The sequence below is a fragment of the Primulina huaijiensis genome, chromosome 17 (genome assembly GCF_012295235.1).
Source record: "Primulina huaijiensis isolate GDHJ02 chromosome 17, ASM1229523v2, whole genome shotgun sequence".
In the NCBI taxonomy this organism is placed as follows: Eukaryota; Viridiplantae; Streptophyta; class Magnoliopsida; order Lamiales; family Gesneriaceae; genus Primulina; species Primulina huaijiensis.
In genome coordinates this window covers 4035487-4055490 of record NC_133322.1, presented here as the reverse complement: position 1 = coordinate 4055490, position 20004 = coordinate 4035487, and the positions used below count along the sequence as shown (strand labels likewise).

At 33.5% G+C, this 20004-nt stretch overlaps 1 protein-coding gene across 2 annotated transcripts in view; it reads left to right on the top strand.

The window, feature by feature from the left end:
• Positions 1–16116: 16116 nt before the first annotated feature.
• The window catches only part of LOC140962701 (DNA-directed RNA polymerase I subunit 1), a 32108-nt gene continuing 28220 nt past the window's right edge, over positions 16117–20004 (top strand). For both annotated transcript variants that reach the window (XM_073421659.1, XM_073421658.1), the window contains exons 1-6: positions 16117–16238; positions 16335–16504; positions 16721–16880; positions 16958–17308; positions 19133–19420; positions 19524–19700. In XM_073421659.1, coding sequence (XP_073277760.1) covers positions 16221–16238; positions 16335–16504; positions 16721–16880; positions 16958–17308; positions 19133–19420; positions 19524–19700 — 1164 coding nt within the window. In that variant the 5' untranslated portion in view covers positions 16117–16220. The remainder of the gene's footprint in view (positions 16239–16334; positions 16505–16720; positions 16881–16957; positions 17309–19132; positions 19421–19523; positions 19701–20004) is intronic.

Genomic DNA, 20004 nt, shown 5'->3' with positions numbered 1-20004 from the left:
TTGTATTACACGTAACATAAATATATTACAGATGTTGGGTTCAAGATTTCAAGATAGCATAAACAAATTAAGGATGCAATAGTCGTTGCTACACTTACTGTGAATTAATGCGTATATTCAATTTTTTAATAAAGATATATTAATCATTTTTTAATTTTTACTATAATATATATATATCATGTGATAAGTTTCACGACTTTTGGTCATGCATGTATACGTATCAGTATTTTTAAATATCAAATGTATTTATTTTAATTAAAAAAATAAAAACACACACACATCAAAAGATTAGTGAAATTAATGTTTTATATCATTGCTAGAACGAGTACCATTTATCATGATATCTAAAGAGAAAACCTCAAGGATGCTAATTAATGTTTCTTAATTTTGACTATTATTTAATTTCTTAGTAATTAATATTATAACACATTATTAAAAACAAATAGTTTTGATTAAAAAAGGGACAAATAGTAATTTAAACTATAAATATAAATTAAAATTTATTATAATATAGACTTAAAATTCATAAATATATTGTCGATCAATTATAACTCATGTGACAGGAGTATGTCTCTTGTGAGACGGTCTCACGAATCTTTATCTGTGAGACGGGTCAATCCTACCGATATTCTCAATAAAAAGTAATACTTTTTCATGGATGACTCAAATAAGAGATCTATCGCACAAAATACGACCCGTGAGACCGTCTCACACAAGTTTTTGTTCATGTGACAGACATCAAAATCTTAATTTTAGAACGAAATCTTGGATTTGAGACTCAAATCACGTCTAAATAACAAAAAACAAAAAAAATTTGTAATTATATTGGAGAATATGGCAATTTAGAAAGTTAAAAAATACATCATTAAAAGTTGGATATATTTGAGAAGAGTGTTTACTAAAATAGTGTTGGAAAATGAAATGTGGTATTTAGGAAATATGATAGAAGGCCACATTGATTGAGTCCACGATAAGGGTAATACGCGTCCCACCATTTAGTGACAAGTAGACCCTACGCACACCAACTACCATTTATCCATGGCCACGTTTCCCAATGACGCAACGGCTGTCGACGGCGCTGCGCCGTTGAAGTTGCGGCCATGTCCTTGTTGATGACGGCGACCGTCAACTTTCCACATGTTACCTACCCTATGGTAAATTATGATCTTTTTATAATTTATTTTTAAAAAAATTAAAACAAAATCACCTTATAATTGGAATGAATGTAACTTGCGTAATTGCGTGTACGTTATTTATAGTTTATATAATACATAAAATGTAACGACGAGATGATGACGGAAAATTTACTATATGCATAGAGTTAGCTTAAATTATTATATAATTTGGAGTTAAATATTGAATTAAATAAAGACGTGAATTCTTATCATTTGGTGTGGTTTGATTTATTATTTTGAATATTTTTTCATGTAATTTTTTGTTATTTTTGATTTTTTTTTCCCGATTAGTTTAAATGTTGAGGTAGTTCGGAGTTGGTTGTTGATATCGATTGGGAGTTGGAATGCTTATAAAATTGGTTGAGTTTAGTTTTTGTTATTTATTGATGATTTAGACCATGTTATCATGTGTTTATTGATTTTTTTAAAAAAATAAAAATTTGATGTGTTTTCTTTATGTTTATAGAGTTATATTATATATAGTCTAGACTCTAGTATGGCAGTCGTGGATTTTATCCGTTGTCGTAGCCATTTTAAAACTGTTGTAACTGAGGGTGTTGTTGAAAGTCCGTTCAACGACAACGGTTTTTATCCGTTGTGGTAGATAAAATTTAAAAACCGTCGCAAATAAAAATAGCGACGGGTATGAATAAAACCGTCGCTAATTCAATATTATGAAACCGTCGCTAGTTCAAATTAGCGACGGTTGAACGGTTTAATCAACCATCGCTGATTTAAAATTAGCGACGGGTAGCAATCAAGTCCGTCGCTAATTTTAGCTACGGTCAGTGGTCAAGATTTCAGTCGCTAATTTGTTTCGAAAAATAAAAAAAAATACTTTTAATAATTTAATAAATCTAAAAGAAACTAATAATACAAACTAAAATTGTGTAAAAGAAAAAAATTTTAAGTGTTGTGAAGTAGTAAAATCGTGTAAAAGAGAAAAATTTTAAGTGTTATGAAGTGGTTGGAAAAATTTTACGTATTGTGTGAAAGTGATAAAATTGAGAAAAATTTTAAGTGTTGTGTGAAGTGATAAAATGGTGTAAAAGAGAAAAATTTTAAGTGTTGTGAAGTGTTGTGGAGGAAAATGGATCGAGAATGGAAATATTTATAAACAGTTTGCGACGGTGTTTGGTTAAACCGTCGCACGTTTTAATTTTGCAACGGTTCGGATTTAAATCGTCGCTAAAATTAGCGACGATTTCAAAACAATGTCGCTAATTTTAGCGACGGGTTTTGTAAAATCGTCGCTAAATTTAAAGATGCGACAGGTTTTTTTAAAACAGTCGCTAAAATTAGCAACGGTTATTTCAAAACCGTCGCAAATTTAAAATTAGCGACGGTTTTTGAAAAACCGTCGCTAAATATTGCAACGTTTTCCAAAACCGTTGTTGTTTGTAAAAAAACCAAGCTAATCGCCAACGGTTTCTTCAAACCGTTGTCAATTGTCCAAAAAAACACGCTAATAGACAATGGTTCATCGTTGACCCTAAAAAAACGCTCAAAGGCAACGGTTCTATAAAACCGTTGTCATTGATCCCAAAAACCGTTGTCTTTGACCCCAAAAAGACAACGGTTTTTAAAAACCGTTGTCTTTGACCCCCCAAAGAAAAACCGTTGTCTTTGCCCCCGAAAGACAACGGTTTTCGACAAAATCGTTGTTAAAAAACATACGACAACGGTTTTTGTGTAAAACCGTTGTCGTATGTGCATTGTTGTATGCAGAATTTCTTGTAGTGTATTGTCATTTATCCATATATCATGGTCGAATGAGACACCATAATTTATCAATTCAACATACATATGCAGAAAGATATTAGCTTGAACCAAAGCATCATTCAATTTGTTTTGTTTTGTTTTTTTTTTTTTTTTTGTATTCGAGCTGAGTTTTTTATGATAATATTTTGTTGATTTGTTTTCGAAATTTATTTTGTATCCATGCCATGGTGGTGGATCATTTGGTTTTTGTGAAAAAACCATAATTGAGGGTTTTGTTTTTACACTATAGGGTTCTAAGGATTTTTTTTAATGTTAAATAAAATCCTTGATTTTTTGAAAGAAAAAGGTCATTAAGATTTATGCATACATACACTACCAATATTCACGCATGCAATCATTCTCATACGTGAATTTTTCGATATATTAATCCTTTTTAAAATGTTGTAATTATTAATTGTGATTAAAATTAAAATTTATTTATCTAAAGCTTTTATCAGTACAAAATGATAAATTATAAGTGTTGATAAATATTTTTATATTTTTTAAGATTTCGNTTATCTAATGTTGCCCGCTTATTATTATTAATTTTAAAAGAATATGAATTCGCCCGTGTGAAAATAGAGCTTAATTAACAAATCTGGGTAATCGTCGTGGTTATTAAAAAAAAAGCTATATTTGCATAAAAACTCTGTTCTGATTTGTTTTCATGAACTTCGGAGTACAATCAAGTTGCCAATTTCAAGTTCAACAGCGCTTTCCTCAAACTCGGACCAAAAAATAATTAATACTTTTNTATATATATATACTATATATATGATGGTAAGTGTGCGTCATATTAATATATAGAAATTGAACTTATCTTATTTTATATATATATATATATATATATAGCTATGCAAATTTTCTTGGAATCTTCGAATCACATGCATGAGTTAAAAAAGTTAACAAGAAGAAGCATTGATTTTGCTTATTAGAATAGTTTCTTCAAAATCAAATAAAGCATCACAAACGAGAAAATAAGGGTTCAAAAATCTAAGTGTTGAAGGTTTAACTAATATGTGACCAGACTATATATCAAAATATAGATTAGACTAAAAAAAACTAGCTCAGCTCCAAGCATTTATCTTTAAGAAATGAAAACTTCTAATTAAATCTCGATTTCGAAGGAGGATGAAAAGAAGATAAAAAAAACTTGAGACATATATCATTTTTAACATGCAAGCGAAAAGAAAAGGTGTACACGTACAATCAAATATTTTGAGTCGATATATTGTTTTGAAATGCTCGCGAGAAAAAAACCTCAATTTCTGGAGGAGCAAAGAACTCGATATTACACGATCTTCGTTTCAACTTGCAAATTTCCGATGTTAATCTCCTCTTTTTCGGGGCCGGTGGGCACTCTAGGGTTTCCGGTATCTTGAATCTCTTGCCTTTTGGTGTTGAACACACACTTCCTAAAATTTCTTGTGCAGTCGTCTCCTTCAATCCCTCATCAATGTAGCACAATTCGAAAGAAGCTTGAATTCCCGCCATTTGTTCTTTGTCGATCTTTGGCCCAAGAATTCTTGTACTATTTGGAGCCATTTTATGGAAGAATGTACGTGAACCCTTTGCACAATTTGTTTAAAAGAAGTTGTTGGAAAGAAAGTAGAAGAAAGATTTTTCAAAGAATTATATATAATTGATTGGTTGAGTTATAAAATCTTGCATATGTAAGCATCGAGACCATATTTAAATGAACCAAACATATGATGTTAGAATTAGGGATTAAACTATGTCCTAGAGTTGGAATGGATATAATGTGGCTTTTGAAGTTAAAACAACAATTACCCAACAATTTAACAACTGCTACCACTAAATATTAGGTTCATTTAATTTCTTAACGTTTACAAATTATATATGAAAAATAATATCAAAGCAAATTCATCGGAATGAGTAAAAAATATAGAGAAAGACTCAAAAATAAATATATTTAAAAGCTAAAAAATGATTTCGGAGTGAGACAAAAATAGAGAGATTATTTTCTGGGGGAATCCAAAACTATTGCTTAAGAAAGAAAATACATCTAAATATGGGTCCGAATTAGATTAAACAAAATTATATTATTTTATCTATATTCCCATAAAAGACAAAGTCCATACATACAATATTTTTTTTTCAGATAGAATTTGGTGGTTTTTTTTTTAAAGTATAAATGTTCCACAAATTTAGGCTCGAACTGCAGGTCTCGAGGGTTGTAATTATTAGATCGAAATGGATATTAAGAATGAGATCAAAATTCATAAAATAAACTTAATTATATATTATTGAACAAGTCTCTTAAAAGACGATCTGATAGATTTTTTTCGTGAGACATGTCGACTCTGCTAAAATTTACAATAAAAATTAATATTTTTGGTATTAAACGTAATACATTTTCATGAGTGAAGCAAATAGAAGATCTGTATCACAAAATTGACTTATGAGACCGTCTCACAAAAATTTTTGTGATATTATTATGAGGAGAAATAAAAAAGAAATAATTTTTAATGATTGGCTCCTTAATTATTGTTTAACGTTTACAAAGTTCAACTCCATTATCATTCAATATTTAATTTTTTTTTTGAATTTTTAAAGTACTAAATAAACAAATTCTTTAACTACTAGCTAGCCGACTTAATATCTTATGCTGAACAAGGTGTTAGATGGGTTACTTCGATCTTATGACAAAAATTTGTGTAAGACGATCTCACGAGTCGTATTTTATGAGACGAATCTCTTATTTGGGTCATACATGAAAAAATATTACTTTTATGCTAAGACTATTATTTTTTATTATGAATATCGATAGGGTTGATCCATCTTACAGATAAAGATTTGTGAGACCATCTCACAAAAGACCTATTCCGATCCTAATGCTGTCGGATCCAAAATCTCCGGCCAATTCATTTTTGGGTCAATGAGGTCGTTGTATACATTGGTGTCGTAACTAGGTTGGAATTTTCGTTAGACTAACTCGATATATCTCATATAGAAATTGAGCAAACGGAGATCAAACTTTAATTTAATATTTTTTCTTTATTCTCATGGGAGACAATATGCTAAATTGATTAATAAGATAATAATTTTTCGAAAGACCCATATATAAAATTATGATCTTGTCACTTTCATAAATTAATAATTATCTAAAATTATAAACATAACTAGAAAAATTTAGTAAAATATGATTATTATTCGTTTTTCATAAAATTTAATTATATTGTTGTTTTGTTTATACGGCAAATTTTATTTGACTAAAAAATATAATGAATATTAATTAATTAATAAAAACAACGAATATCACTTGCTTATTTTTATAAATACCTATGTACAATGAATTTTTATATATTAATCCAAAAAATATGATATAGACAAATTTTTTATATAATTATATTTATGTTTGCTCAATAAAAAAATATTAATTTATTGGTTAATTAATTTTTCTTTAGATTAATAAAATGTCATAACCCAACACTGTTTTATAAAAAAAAATTTGAAGCTCTACTCTGCTTGTTATCACCAGCGCGATTTCTCCCCTACACCTATAAATTCACATTCCCAAATAAATCAAAACCCTTTTTTTTTCAACAACCCTTTTGGTGCAGTGCGTGTTCAAGAAAAGCTTTTCTTGTTGCTGGGACTCGCTGTTCTTCTCTTTTGACCATTAACTGGTGAGGAATTGTTCGTTTTTCCAAGTTTAAATTGTCTGTCTGTAGATTGAATGCAGGGAAAATTTGTATTTTGTGCACGTCTCCTACATGGAGTACGTACTAGCTAGTTCATGATTCTGATGGTTACAGAGTTTCGATCGTTCTTGATTCCTTCATTCCTATACTACGCGCAAGATTTCGATACTTGTATAGGCATTAGTGTTGGAGTTCATGGGCATGCATCGTTATGAGTTTGTTTGGTTGCGTGGGATTTGTTGTTTTCTATTGTGCGTTCTTTAGTTTTTCTTGAAATTTTTTTGCAGTTTTGGGAAGAACTGAATTTTCTTGATTTCGACCCTTCAATCATCAGCTTGATTATAGGCCGTTTATATATATTTCATTTTTCTATTTTCTCTTATCAGTACGAATTCACATGGTTATGGCATTTTCGATTCCATGCAAGTAAAAATAACTTGTATCTATTGATTCTGATGACTCTGTTGGATTTTCTTTTCGTCTTTTCATATCTCGGTTGCCAAACTAATTCAAATTGGATGCAAATTTTTGGTACTTATAATTACGCGATTTCTTTAAGAAATTAGAGCGTTTCTTTGTACGTGGCTTATGTTGAGATTCAAGAGTTGGTTTCTTCTGTGAAAGTGTGATCCCTGCTTGTTCACCTTTACAGTCCTAATATTGTTATAGATTAGTTTCTTTCAATCAGATTAATGGTGTTTTTGGATGACAGTCTTCATCCATCGTCGACACCTCGTCTATGGTCGATTTCTTCATTTCGTCATCTATATATAAATGGATCTTATTGATGTCTCTGGTTATGATTCTAAGAACAAGAATTCTACCTTTTCTTTCTCGCAGTTGAACGTTGAAATGAAAGTCTACAAACGAGTAACGAGCCACAATCAATTCACGAGTATTGAAAGCCGACCCTTTGTTTGAGAAGTTGAAAGTTCTTACAGCGTCAATGGGACCTCCGTCGAAGTCACCTCATTCGAAGTTCCTAGGAGTCGGATCCTCATTAAATTCTCTCTCAATGTCGGCACCTTCTCCAAATATTGCCAATCGTTCTGTTAATCCATCGTTACCGGACGTCACCAAGGGCACCTCTGCTACAGATGAGTTTAGAATGTATTCATGTAAGATTGAGAAGTTCCCTTATGACGACAGCCCCAATATTTGGAGCCAGTCTAGCTCTTTATCTGCTTACTCGATATACGCTGCTGGCACTGCCATGGGTTTCGAACCAGCTCCATGCCCTGTACCAGATTCGCCATCGATTTCTGTTACGCTGCCAATGCGTCCATCCACCATTGAGATTTCAAACTATGCTCCAAATTACCCCTTCGAAAGTTCAAATGAGCAAACCATTCTTTCCCGACCCAGTTTAAGTGCCGATTCTCCACGTCCAGAAACCTCGTTTTCTTCAAATATGGAGGATGGTTTTCCAGGAATGAAATATCATACACACTATGGCCCTTTTTCGCCTGAACTCACATCAACAGATCGATCCCGGAAACAGAAACAAAGCATGCTATCTCCAAGTAGAACCTTAGACGACGAGACTTGGTTCGGGCCGACGCCTGATTTATCATGGGTTGACGCCCTTCTCGATGAACCAGAAGATTAATCTTCACTTTCTCCAACCAGCGCCACGAGTAAATCTCCCAGTAAAGGAGCAAAGTCAAAGAAACAAAATGAGTAATTACTTGATCGATCAATTTTTTTGAAGGATGGGAACCAAGTCTGGGATTTTTCTAGTTAGAAAAGTAACACCGATCATTTTCATTTCAATCCTTGATTCATACCGTTTTGATGGTTTGCTAAATTGGTGGCATTATATTGTCTGGTTATTAGCTTCCTGATAAATTGTCACAACAAAATATTTTACACTCTTTTTTTCGAAATTTTGTTATCTTCAATTCTTTATCCCAAGATCCAGAATTTCGCCTGTCAAATATTCAAAATAAAAAAACTAAATTTTTGGTCATATAATTTTTTTTAGTCATGTTAACGATGAATTTGTATTTTTAGTTCTGCAATTTGCAAGTTTTTTTTTTTTAAATTTTTTGGTCATGTTGGAATTTTCATTTTTAGTCATGTAATTTGCTAATGTAAAAAAACCCGAACTCGAAAATTAATCCCCAAACCCGCCCTCTTCGGATTTTCCCCATGGACCCTGAATCCACGGCGAAAATTGACATCCCTATAGTCAACTATATCGTATGTAAATGTCATAAATTTGACAAGTGAAAGTTTTCCACAAGCCACTTGTAACAATATTTCTCTCAATCAAACACACTTAACCCAACATGAATAATCTATAAATTTGGTGGGCTAATTTCATCAACATCCCTTGTGAAAAGACTAAATGACATAGAACCACCTAAAAATATTAATAGTCTAATATATTTTTCTTTTTTTAAAAATCAAACATTTTACCCATATGTTATAAAAACTCAAGCAATTTACCCCATGTGATAGGGGTTTTATGTTTAATATTTAAAAACACGAGGTCTAAAATATTAGTAATTCTACATGTGGTGTTTTTTTTTTTTGGGTGTGAATGTAATTAACCCAAAACTTAGTTAAGTACTCAACTTGATTAATCTAGATAAAAACTTACTAAAATGAAAGTGAGTTTACAAAGGACTGCAATAAAGCGAATTAAAAGAATTAAATCTTAATCGTGTTGCAGCTAAATCTTTTTAGTAATTAAAGTTTAATAAATGAAAATTAAGCAAAGAAAAATAGAAAACTCGAAACAAATACTTTGAAAAAAAAAAAAAAACCAGCGCTCGAAAAGCTGTATGGAAAATGCACATGCAATAGGGGAAGTGCTAGCGTCCACTCAATATCGATCTATTAATAACTTGTTTATCATATTTAATGAATCTAATTTAAGCTCGATTTGTTTTTGCGCTCGTTAGATATACAGTCAAAGCTAAAAAGCTGGACTCAAAACAGTATCTGCTCGCAGTAGTTCACGGGGCGGAGGACGATGGAGCGGCTGTAAACGATTGGAAAAACAACCTGAAATCGATCGGAAACAATAGAAAAATCGGATAAAATCACGTGGAAGCTTAAGATGAGAGCAACAAAGCCCCTCAATCAATTTATGATTTTGGCGGCCAATGGCAGCGATTTAGGACGGTCAAAGGTGGCAGACCGGTTGGGTTGTTTGGGAGATGTAACGTGGAGATAAGAGAGAATGTGAGGAAACAAATTGTCTGCGTCGGTCTGTCTTCCACAAGTTCATATTATTTTAAGGTCTTGTGTTCAAATTATTTCAAATGCATTAGTACTAATATTTTTTTATTTTCAACTTGAAAAATGAGCCGAGCTCGACGAGCGTCGAGCAATATAGACAAGCATAATCGAGAAAATGTAGATGAGGCAAGCTCGAATCAGATAAATGAGCCGAGTTCGAGCTCACGAACCAATAAACGAGCTGAGCTCAAGCACTAGCTCACGAACAGGCTCGCGACTCACGAGTCTATAAACGAGCATGTTCGAAAACTCACGAGCCGAATATCTTAAACTTGATACCGACTTCATAAAATTATCGAGTTCAATTCGATAAGATTGACAAACGATATCGAAAAACTTTTTACCAATCCAAATTCCGAATAATTCGTGAGCAATTTGGTTCGTTTACACCCTATATTCTCCCATTACCTCTCAAGTTGCACATTTACTTGACAAAAAAATTCCTCAAAAATCCTACTACCGTTTGATTTCTTTCTTCTTCGCCACTTTTCCCAACCTAGTCTTTCTTCGACTGTGGATTTGTGATTGTGAAGCTGCTCTCCCAATTCTAGTTGGTAATATTTTCTTTTATTTTTTCGACTCTTGTAAATTATACTGAAGTTTTTATCCATTTACATTGAGTTGTAATTTAAATTCACATTTTATTATTTGTGATAATTATATTATTAATGTGCATACAAGCTACTACATTTTCAGTAGTTGACAGAATCACAAATTTTGTTACAAAAATGTGAGCATAGACATAACATTTTATGCAATGAAAATTATAACGCATGGTCTATCATTTGGTTTATATGTTTGTTATTTTAACATTGACTTTGTCAGTTGCTGCTGTGAGCATAGAGAACATTTTATGCAATGAAAATGATAACAAATCGACTATGTAATCGAACGGAAGTAGATTTGCTTAATGTTTGTTTGGTTCTACGCATTGAGAAATATGTTTGTAATGAAATTGATAGTGAAATTATAGAATGATTTCAGATATTAACTCTTTCTTTGTTTATTAAGAATCCCATCTCACTCAAGTTATATGCTATTTCAATATTTTATTACCTTTAAAACATGGATTTAAGGTCATATACTATTTTTTTAACATCCTAAGAATTTTATTCAAAATAAAGACAATCCCAATTTGTGCCTGCCACACATTTATCAATTAACAAAAAAAAAAAATTCAAATATTTTTAAAAATTTAGTTATACGAGTAATTAATTAAAAGGGTTGAAGGCTTGAAGCAAATCAATAAAGTAAATGAGAAATATTATTGTATAAAATATTATTTTAATAATTATTTTTTGAAATTAAATACTTAATTATGATTGTCAAGTCGTGTTACATACACATACAAGTGATATATAGGAGCAAGAAGAAGTTCTATTCTGCTTGTTAGTTGTTATGCCACATCACAACGATCACAATTTTCCCCGCGCGATTTCTCCCCCCACACCCATAAATACACATTCCCTAATAAATCGAACCACTTTTTTTTTTAATTCACAATCCTTTTGGTGCATTACGTGTTCAAGAAAAGCTTTCCTTGTTGCTGGGACTCGCTATTCTTCTCTTTTGATCATTAACTGGTGAGGAAATGTTCGTTTTTCCAAGTTTTAATTGCCTGCCTGTTGATTGAATGCAGGGAAAATTTGTATGTTGTGCACGTCTCCTACATGGAGTACGTACTAGTTCATGAATTCTGATGGTTACAGAGTTTCGATCGATCTTGATTCCTTTCTTTCTATTTTCTGCGCAAGATTTCGATACTTGTATAGGCATTAATGTTGGAGTTCATGGGCATGCTTCGTGATGAGTTGGGTGAATGAAATTTGTTGTTTTATATCGCGCGTTCTTTCGTTTTTCTTGGAATGTTTTGGGGTTCTGGGAAGAACTGAATTTTCTCAATTTTGATACTTCAGATTGCTAGCGTGAATGAGGTCGATTGTCTATATATTTTTCATTGTTCTTTTTTTTTTTTCCTTATCAGTATGAATTCACATGGTTGTGGCATTTTCGATTCCATGCAAGTAAATTAACTTGTATCTATTGTTTCGAGGACTGCATTGGATTTTCCTTTCTTTTTTCGAATTAAGTTGAGTAGGGGACATGTCTGAATTTATGTATGCCTTTTGTCTTTTCATATCTTGGTTGCCGAATGATTTCGAATTGGCTTCAAGATTGGTATTAATTACACGATTTCTTTAAGATAATTAGAGCCTTGGTTTGTAGCTTGTATGGAGATTTAAGAGTTAGTTTCTTCTGTGAAAGAGTGATCCCCGCTTGTTCACCTTTACGACCGTTTAACATTGTTATAGATTGATTTCTTTCAATGAGAGATTAAGGATGTTTTGGATGATAGTCTTCTGTCAGAATTTTTCTAAAAATCATGTTTCAACACATTTATAAACATGATAAATAATATACGGAAGCAAATCGAGTGTTATCTCCGACCATTGAAAATTTTTAATTTATCTGTTTTTCTCCGATTGATGTCTTCTAAGCACTTCACGCTCTCTATAGATGGTGTATATTTTTTCTTATCAGGGTGTATGCTTAGGGATCTCAATCACGGTATTTATAGGCATTTTTTATACTATCGATGAGTTTATCAAAAGTCTTTATTGTCAAAAGAAGAGGCGCACGTATGCCTCAATTTTCTGAAGTTGAGGCGGCGTACGTAAGTTTTGTCAAAAGACGTCGTCATTTCCTACATGTTTTATCTTCTTCTGATATGTGTCATTTCGTGTCTCTGTGCTTCTGATTCTAAGATCACGAATTCTACCTTTTCTTCATGCAGTTGAATATTGAAATGAAAGCCCATAAATGATTGAGCCGGATCATTTCCCATTCCCTTAAGAGACTAATTATGAGCCATAATCAATTCACGAGTATTGAAAACCATTGTTTGAGAAGTTGAAAGTTCTTACAGTGTCAATTGTAACTTCGTCGAAATCACCTCATTCGAAGTTCCTAGGAGTCGGATCCTCATCAAGTTCTCGCTCAATGTCGGCACCTTTTCCAAATAGTGCAAATCGTTTTGTCAATCCATTGTTACCGAACGTCAATGAGGGCTTCTATGCTACAGATTATTTTAGAATGTATGGGTGTAAAGTTCTGAAGTGCCCTTATGACGGCAGCCCCCATAACTGGAGTCAGTGCCCATATACCCACAATGGTGAAAGAGCTCGGAGGAGAGACCCGAAGAAGTACTTATACAAACACACGCCATGTTCCAATTTCACCTACAGGAGTTGTGAATACGGAGACCGAAGTGGAAACGCTCATGGAGATTTTGAGAAAGGGCTTCACCCAGATTTTTATAGGACTAAACTTTGCTCAGTTCCACCGCATTGTACAAGACCGATTTGTTTTTACGCTTACAAACAAGAAGAACTCCGAAGGATCTCTAGCTCTTTATCTGCTTACTCCAGAAAGCCAGCACCATGCCCTGTACCAGATTTTCCATCAACTTCTGTAACGCTGCCCAAGTCTCCATCCACCATTGAGATGTCAAAGAATGCTCCAAATAACCCCCTCGAAAGTTCAGATGAGCAAAATCTTCCATCCCAACCAAGTTTAAGTGCTGCTAATTCTCCAAGTCCAGAAGCCTCTACTTTTTCAAATGTGGAGGATGGTTTTCCCGGGAAGAAAATTCGTAGATATTCTGATCTCTTTACGCCTCCATGCAAATCGGCAGCCACTGATCAATCTCAGAAACAAAAACAAAGCATGCAATCTTCAAGTAAAACCGATGTTTCTCTCCAACACACATCAATCATTCCCATCCATGTTTAAGTGAGTCTCCATCTACCACTGGGATTTCAAACAATTATCCAGATAAGCCCCTCGAAGACTTGAGTTCAAAAGAGCAATCCCTTCTGCCACAACCAAGTTTAAGCGAGTCTCCATCCACCATTCTGATTTCAGACGGTACTCCAGATGTCCCCCTTGAAGGCTCGAGTTCAAATGAGCAATCCCTTTCATACCAACCAAGTTTAAGTGAGTCTCCATCCACGATTGCAATTTCAAACAATGCTCCAGACTACACCTTTGAAGGCTTGAGTTCGAATGAGCAATCCATTCTGTCCCGACCAAATTTAAGTGCCGATTCTCCACGTCCAGAAACCTCATTTTCTTCAAATATGGAGGATGGTTTTCCAGGAAAGCATTATCATACATTCTATGAATCCCGGAAACAGAAACAAAGCATGCTATCTCCTAGTAGAACCGATTTTTCTCCAAGAAACGTCAATCACTCCCTATCTCAGCCCCTGATTGGGGTAACGACAGAGCCTGCCACTCCAACAAATTATCAGGTGTCAATGCCAGCTCTCCAAGCGACACAGCCACAACAGACTCCGAGTCCCAGCTCAAGTAATCTTGTCTTTAATAGTTCAGCTGCTGACAACTCAGACGACCACTACGAGACTTGCTACGGGCAGAATCCTGCCTTAGATTGGGTTGACGACCTTCTCAATGAACCAGACGAGTAAATCTCCTAGTAAATATGCAAAGTCAACAAAATGAATAACTTGAACGATCTACTTTTTTTGAAGGATATACGGGAACCAAGTCTGGGATTTTCTACTTAGGAAAGCAACGCTAATCTTTTTCATTTCAATTCTTGATTCACTCACATGGTTGCTAAACTGGTGACATTATATTGTCTGGTTATTAATTTGCTGATAAACTGACACAACACGATATTTTAGACAGCTATGAATATTTTACATTTTATTTTTTTTTCTTCAAAATTTATTATCCTCGACTTTTTAATTCCTCGCATGTGCAATTATTAAATAAGGAAAAAAAAACAATTTTACTGTTTTATACAGAACTTTATCCAAAATGGGATCCAATAGGGAAAAATAAATCATCATATGTGAGTAAGCCATGGGAATTAATTATTCTAGCCTGATAATATTTTACAATATGACCTTTTACAATTTAAAAATATTAAGATTCCCTTATTTTATAGTAAAGTCCTATGAGAAATAGTGAGATCTGTTTCATATATTAATTAAAAAACTGTTTTATAGATAAATTTTATGAGGAATGTGTATTTTGTGACATAGTTTCATAGATCTATATTTGTAAAATAAGTCAACTCTGTCCATATTTGCAATAAAGAGTAATATTTTTTCATGTCTGATCAAAATAGAAAATCCATCTCATAAACTTGACTAATGAGACCCTCTCACAAGAATTTTTTTTTGTTTTATGAAACGGATGTCCTATCATCTTGAATCATAATGAATAGATATCAAAAGAGTTACTCAATTAATTAATAGAATATATGTAATAGTTTAGTTTTATATTAATATATATAGTTCTTTAAGAAAATCATAAATTTTTAGCATGCATGATTTAATATAATTATACTATAATATTTGATCAATTTAATAAAAATTGTAATATTTTCGTTATCCTCGTAACTAATATATTTTAGATTGAAGGATATTGTTGTAATTAAATATAATAAAAATTCTAAACTTGGTCGAAATATTTTGAAATAATTACTATCTTTAATAAGATAATTTTAATATTTTAACCATGTTTATTATTATTATTATAAATTTTAGAATCCCTCTGTAATAATAATAATAATACTAATATGAGAGTGTTTGGTAGGGGTGATAAGGTGGGTTTATTTTTTTTAACCCACCTTATCTTTCGTTTGGTACGCGTGATTATTTAACCAAGTCAATATCTCCTATGAATGATTAGGTTATATTAGGTGTGTTAAAATAATACTTCCTCACCCCTTAGGATTATTTATCCAACTCTTAATCCTTCCTATTTTTCCAATTTTACCCCTCTCCTATATCCAAACTCACCACCACTACTCGTAACGACCGCCGCCACCGACCACCGATCGCTGTCGTCGTCGCCGCCGACCGCCGAGAACCAGCCTACGCCGGACCACCGACCTTTGCCGCCGACCGATAACTTCCGGCCGGCCAGCAGCCGTCGACTTCACTGACTGCAGGCCGCACCGACGTTGTCGGAACGTCGTCGCCGCCGTCGGAGTGGAAGAAGAAAAAAAGAAGAAAGGACAAAATTGTCTTTTCATCAAAAAATTCAAAATTATCCTACACTTAAAAATCTTATCAAACATAACACCATATATTACATTTCTATTACAATCATTTTTTTATCATTTAGTTACTGATAATTAGTTTATTTTATATTCCAAACCAAATGCGGTCATAAATCATTGATTAATTGATAAATTTACCCTTCCTATTCTGTTATTCGTCGTAATATAATTCGACAACTTAAACCCTCGGTCCAAAGGCAGACGTCATCTAAAACCCACAGCCTCCAATACCCCGCCGCTCTCCGCTTCTGCCCGCCGCTTCTGCTCTAAAATATGGCTCAAGCATCTGAGGTATTATCTCTATCCGTTTCGGTTGTTTCTTTTGTTGTTTTAGCTTTGTATAATGCCGTTATGTTGGAAATTTACCGGTTTTTTTGGTCGATTTAGGGGACGACGGAGGCTGTTGAGGCAGTGAGATTTGGTTTCATGACAGATGAAGAAGTGAAGAATCATAGTGTTGTTAAGATTACTAATCCCGACCTGCTCGACACTCTCGAGAAGCCAATTCCCGGTGGACTATATGATTATGCCTTGGGTCCTCTTCATGAAGATTCTCGGTAAGGATATGAATAGGGTCGGACTCAACGGGATTTGATTGCCCTTATGAAAAAAATGCAACTTTTCATACTTAAGGTTTAAAAAAAATTAAGTTCTGCACGGAATTATATTAGGTCATACAATCAACTACGTATGCAAGTATTTATGACATTTTTCAGTTTAGAATCTTGGTAGTGCTAAGAGGATACAATATGACGAGTTTTGGTCCCTTGCAGGTGTAAAACATGTGGTCAGAGGCAATATAACTGTGCTGGTCATTGTGGTCACATCGATCTCGTTTCACCGGCATATAATCCTTTGCTGTTTAACTTGCTGCAAATTATCCTTAATAAAACCTGTTTTTACTGCTTTCATTTCCGATCAGCTAGAGAAGAGGTAATTTAGTTTAAAGGTTGCATTTTGTTCTGGTAGTTATCAATTGTTGCTTATTAGCTGTTATTTCTGTCATCTAGGTGAAGAATTGTGTTTCTCAATTGAAACTGATTTCAGAGGGTGATATCATTGGGGCAAAAAAGTTTGGTTTGACACGAAAGTTACAATACAAAGAGAAGTATGCTTGGATCTTATCATTGTGTACAGATGAAGCAGAAGATAGTCAAGGGAGTTGTGCCTCATACTTATCAGAACGCTCTGGTAGTCGAAATAACTATGACCATCATAAGAAGCCTCATTGGGATTCTTCTATGCTCACGGAATCTATTTCTGTCCTGAATGAGTTTTTAAAGAAAAAGAGTAAGAAGTGCAAGAATTGTCAATGCAGTAATCCAAATATCAGTCGACCAACTTTTGGATGGTTGCATCTGGTATGTTTGATTCGATGACAGAAAAAGGTTTATGATTGTTAAAAGTGGTACTTTGTTGTTTTTCTTATGTCACACATGCATGTTATGATTTATTTTTAGCCTAAGACCCTAAACCAAATCTATCAAACTCGCACTGTTCTTGCTGTGTTGGTTTTAAATAAATGTGATGAAATCAGTGGCTCAGAGAGTTTTGCACTGATAATTATCATCGACCTCATGTTGCAGTGCAGAGCACTTGACCTAAATATTATCCATTATTGTATGCTTCTTTTCATAAAGAGGAAATCTTGACATCTAGTGTCATGAGTGAGAAATTTCCAGATCTACTCAAAGAAACCTGAATCGTGAAGTTTTCTCAGTCTCAACAGATAATATTGGGTGATCCAAAGTCATGATAACATGCAATAGTTTTGTGTGTGCTCTGGATGTTGGTAGGTGCTCTTCTTATGGTTGGATTAATCACGTACAGAGGGCAGGAGCAGTTCAACCCACTAATTTTCTCTCAGTTTTAGTTAAAACTACCTGTGTTAAGGGCAGTTATAAGTTGTAACCATTATTTTCCCCTTACTTTTAACTATTACCTTGTTAAAAGGGATAAACCTGGGATCAATAAAAGTTGCAAGCTAGGAGAGATATCACTCTGTTTTCATTTTCCGGAAATAATCTCTTCTCCCAAAATAACACACACTACTATTTATTTTTATTTTCTTCTCCAAATCATATTTTACTACCTACTACATAATCATTACTTTTAACATTATCTTCTGTTGTTTTTGGAGACACCATCATTATGTTATATTATAATTCAAAAGATACTATTTTAAAATAATTTTATTCAATCACTTTCGGAATGCTTCCCCCTCAAAACTGAATATATATTTTATTTTCCAAAATATTCCCACAAATTTTTTCTCCCAAAACTTCAAAAATAAAACCAAACATTGTGCCGAATTTTATGAACCCTGAATTCGGGAAAAAAATCTGCTTGAATGACTTCTCTGGGTACGCGACATAGTGGAACTTGAATTATGGTGAAAGATCTGTAGTTGAACTTATTGGAAGACTCCTATTCCTTCAAAGATTCAAATTTTCTCTTGGACGGCAATTCTTGGTAAGTTACCAACATCAGAGTTGATGCAAAAGAGATGGCCTAACTGTGCTCTTTCTCCAAGTTGGTGTGTGTTGTGTCGTAATGAGCTGGAAACGCAAGATCATTTGCTAATTCACTGTAAGCTTGCTAATGAATTGTGGTGAAGGGCTTTGAATGAATTGAAATTTGTTTGGGTTATACCGAAGACAACAACTGATTTGTTCAATACGGATTTGGGCCAATGTGTTGGAAAAAGAGGACGAGTTTTTTGGAGGGTGGTGATCCATGGCATATGCTGGGGCATCTGGCTAGAGAGAAATAGAAGAATCTTTCAAGACTTGGAAGACAGTGCAGAAGAGTGTTGGGACAAAATCAAATTCATGATAGTCAAATGGGTTGGAATTAATAAAGATTTTCAGAGTTTATCAACACTAGATCTTTTAAGGGACTGGACTTATGTGTATTGCTAATTTAGTGTTTCAAATTTGTTCTTAGTGGACCACTAGTCCACTTCTTGTAACTGAAAAACTATTTCATATTAATATAAGTAAGTTTCTTATAAAAAAAAACTAGAGGAACTATGACTGATTGTGCTTCCCTTGTGGTGGTGATTTAACCCGGTTCTAATTGTAAAGAAACAATAGAATATTGCTAAAGATGTTCACTTTTTTTGCATAGTCTGATTAATCTTCATTTCTGTTTCACACTATTGTCTAATTAGCTTCTTTGTATAGGTTGGACTCACAGATAATCAAATTCGGTCCAATCACATACTACGTAGCAGATTGAATGTGCCTTACGATGGGGGAGAAGATAATAAGCATCCATCTGAGGTGGTTAATGCTAGTGACTGCTCAGGATTTGATGATGATCTTGAGATCACTGAGGCAAATTCATTTGTAGCTTTATCTGATGGTGGTGAAAAGCTCAGTAAAAGTCACGTGACCCATAAAAGAAGTAAGAATATTGGTTCTGAAGAAGTGCCAATTAGTAATTTAAAAGGGCCTCTGTTGCCATCAGAGGTACCTTCCTCATCATTAATTCTAGTACTAGTTCTCCTTTATTAAATATTTGGTCTTTTGATATGTTCCTTTACTGCGTGCCTTTATTTCTCAATGCTTACAGGTTAGAGACACTTTGCGTCGCTTGTGGGATAATGAAGCTCCTCTTTGCTCATTCATATGTAATATTCAGCAGCAATGTGAACAATCTGAGAAAACACAAGGTCACTATATGTTTTTCCTAGAGACTATTCTTGTACCCCCCATAAAATTCCGACCTCCGGCTAAAGGTGGTGATTCCGTAAGTATTAGAAATGTAATGTTATGTTTTGTAACTTTAAATAGACACTTAAATTTTCATGCTCATAATGGTTGTTCGATGTGTAGATAGACTTTTTCTAGGACAAATGAACTCTTTGAATTACCTGTCACCTCTCTTCAGAATTCTTGAAAAATGTTTTACTTTCCTGTAGAATGTTGTATATTCCCTTTTCTACCATCAGTAATCTTCTTTTTTTTTTTTTTTTTTTTTTAATCTCTTTCAATCTGACAATTTTTTACCAAAACATATAAAGTATACTAGAGAAAAAGAAACAGACACTTTG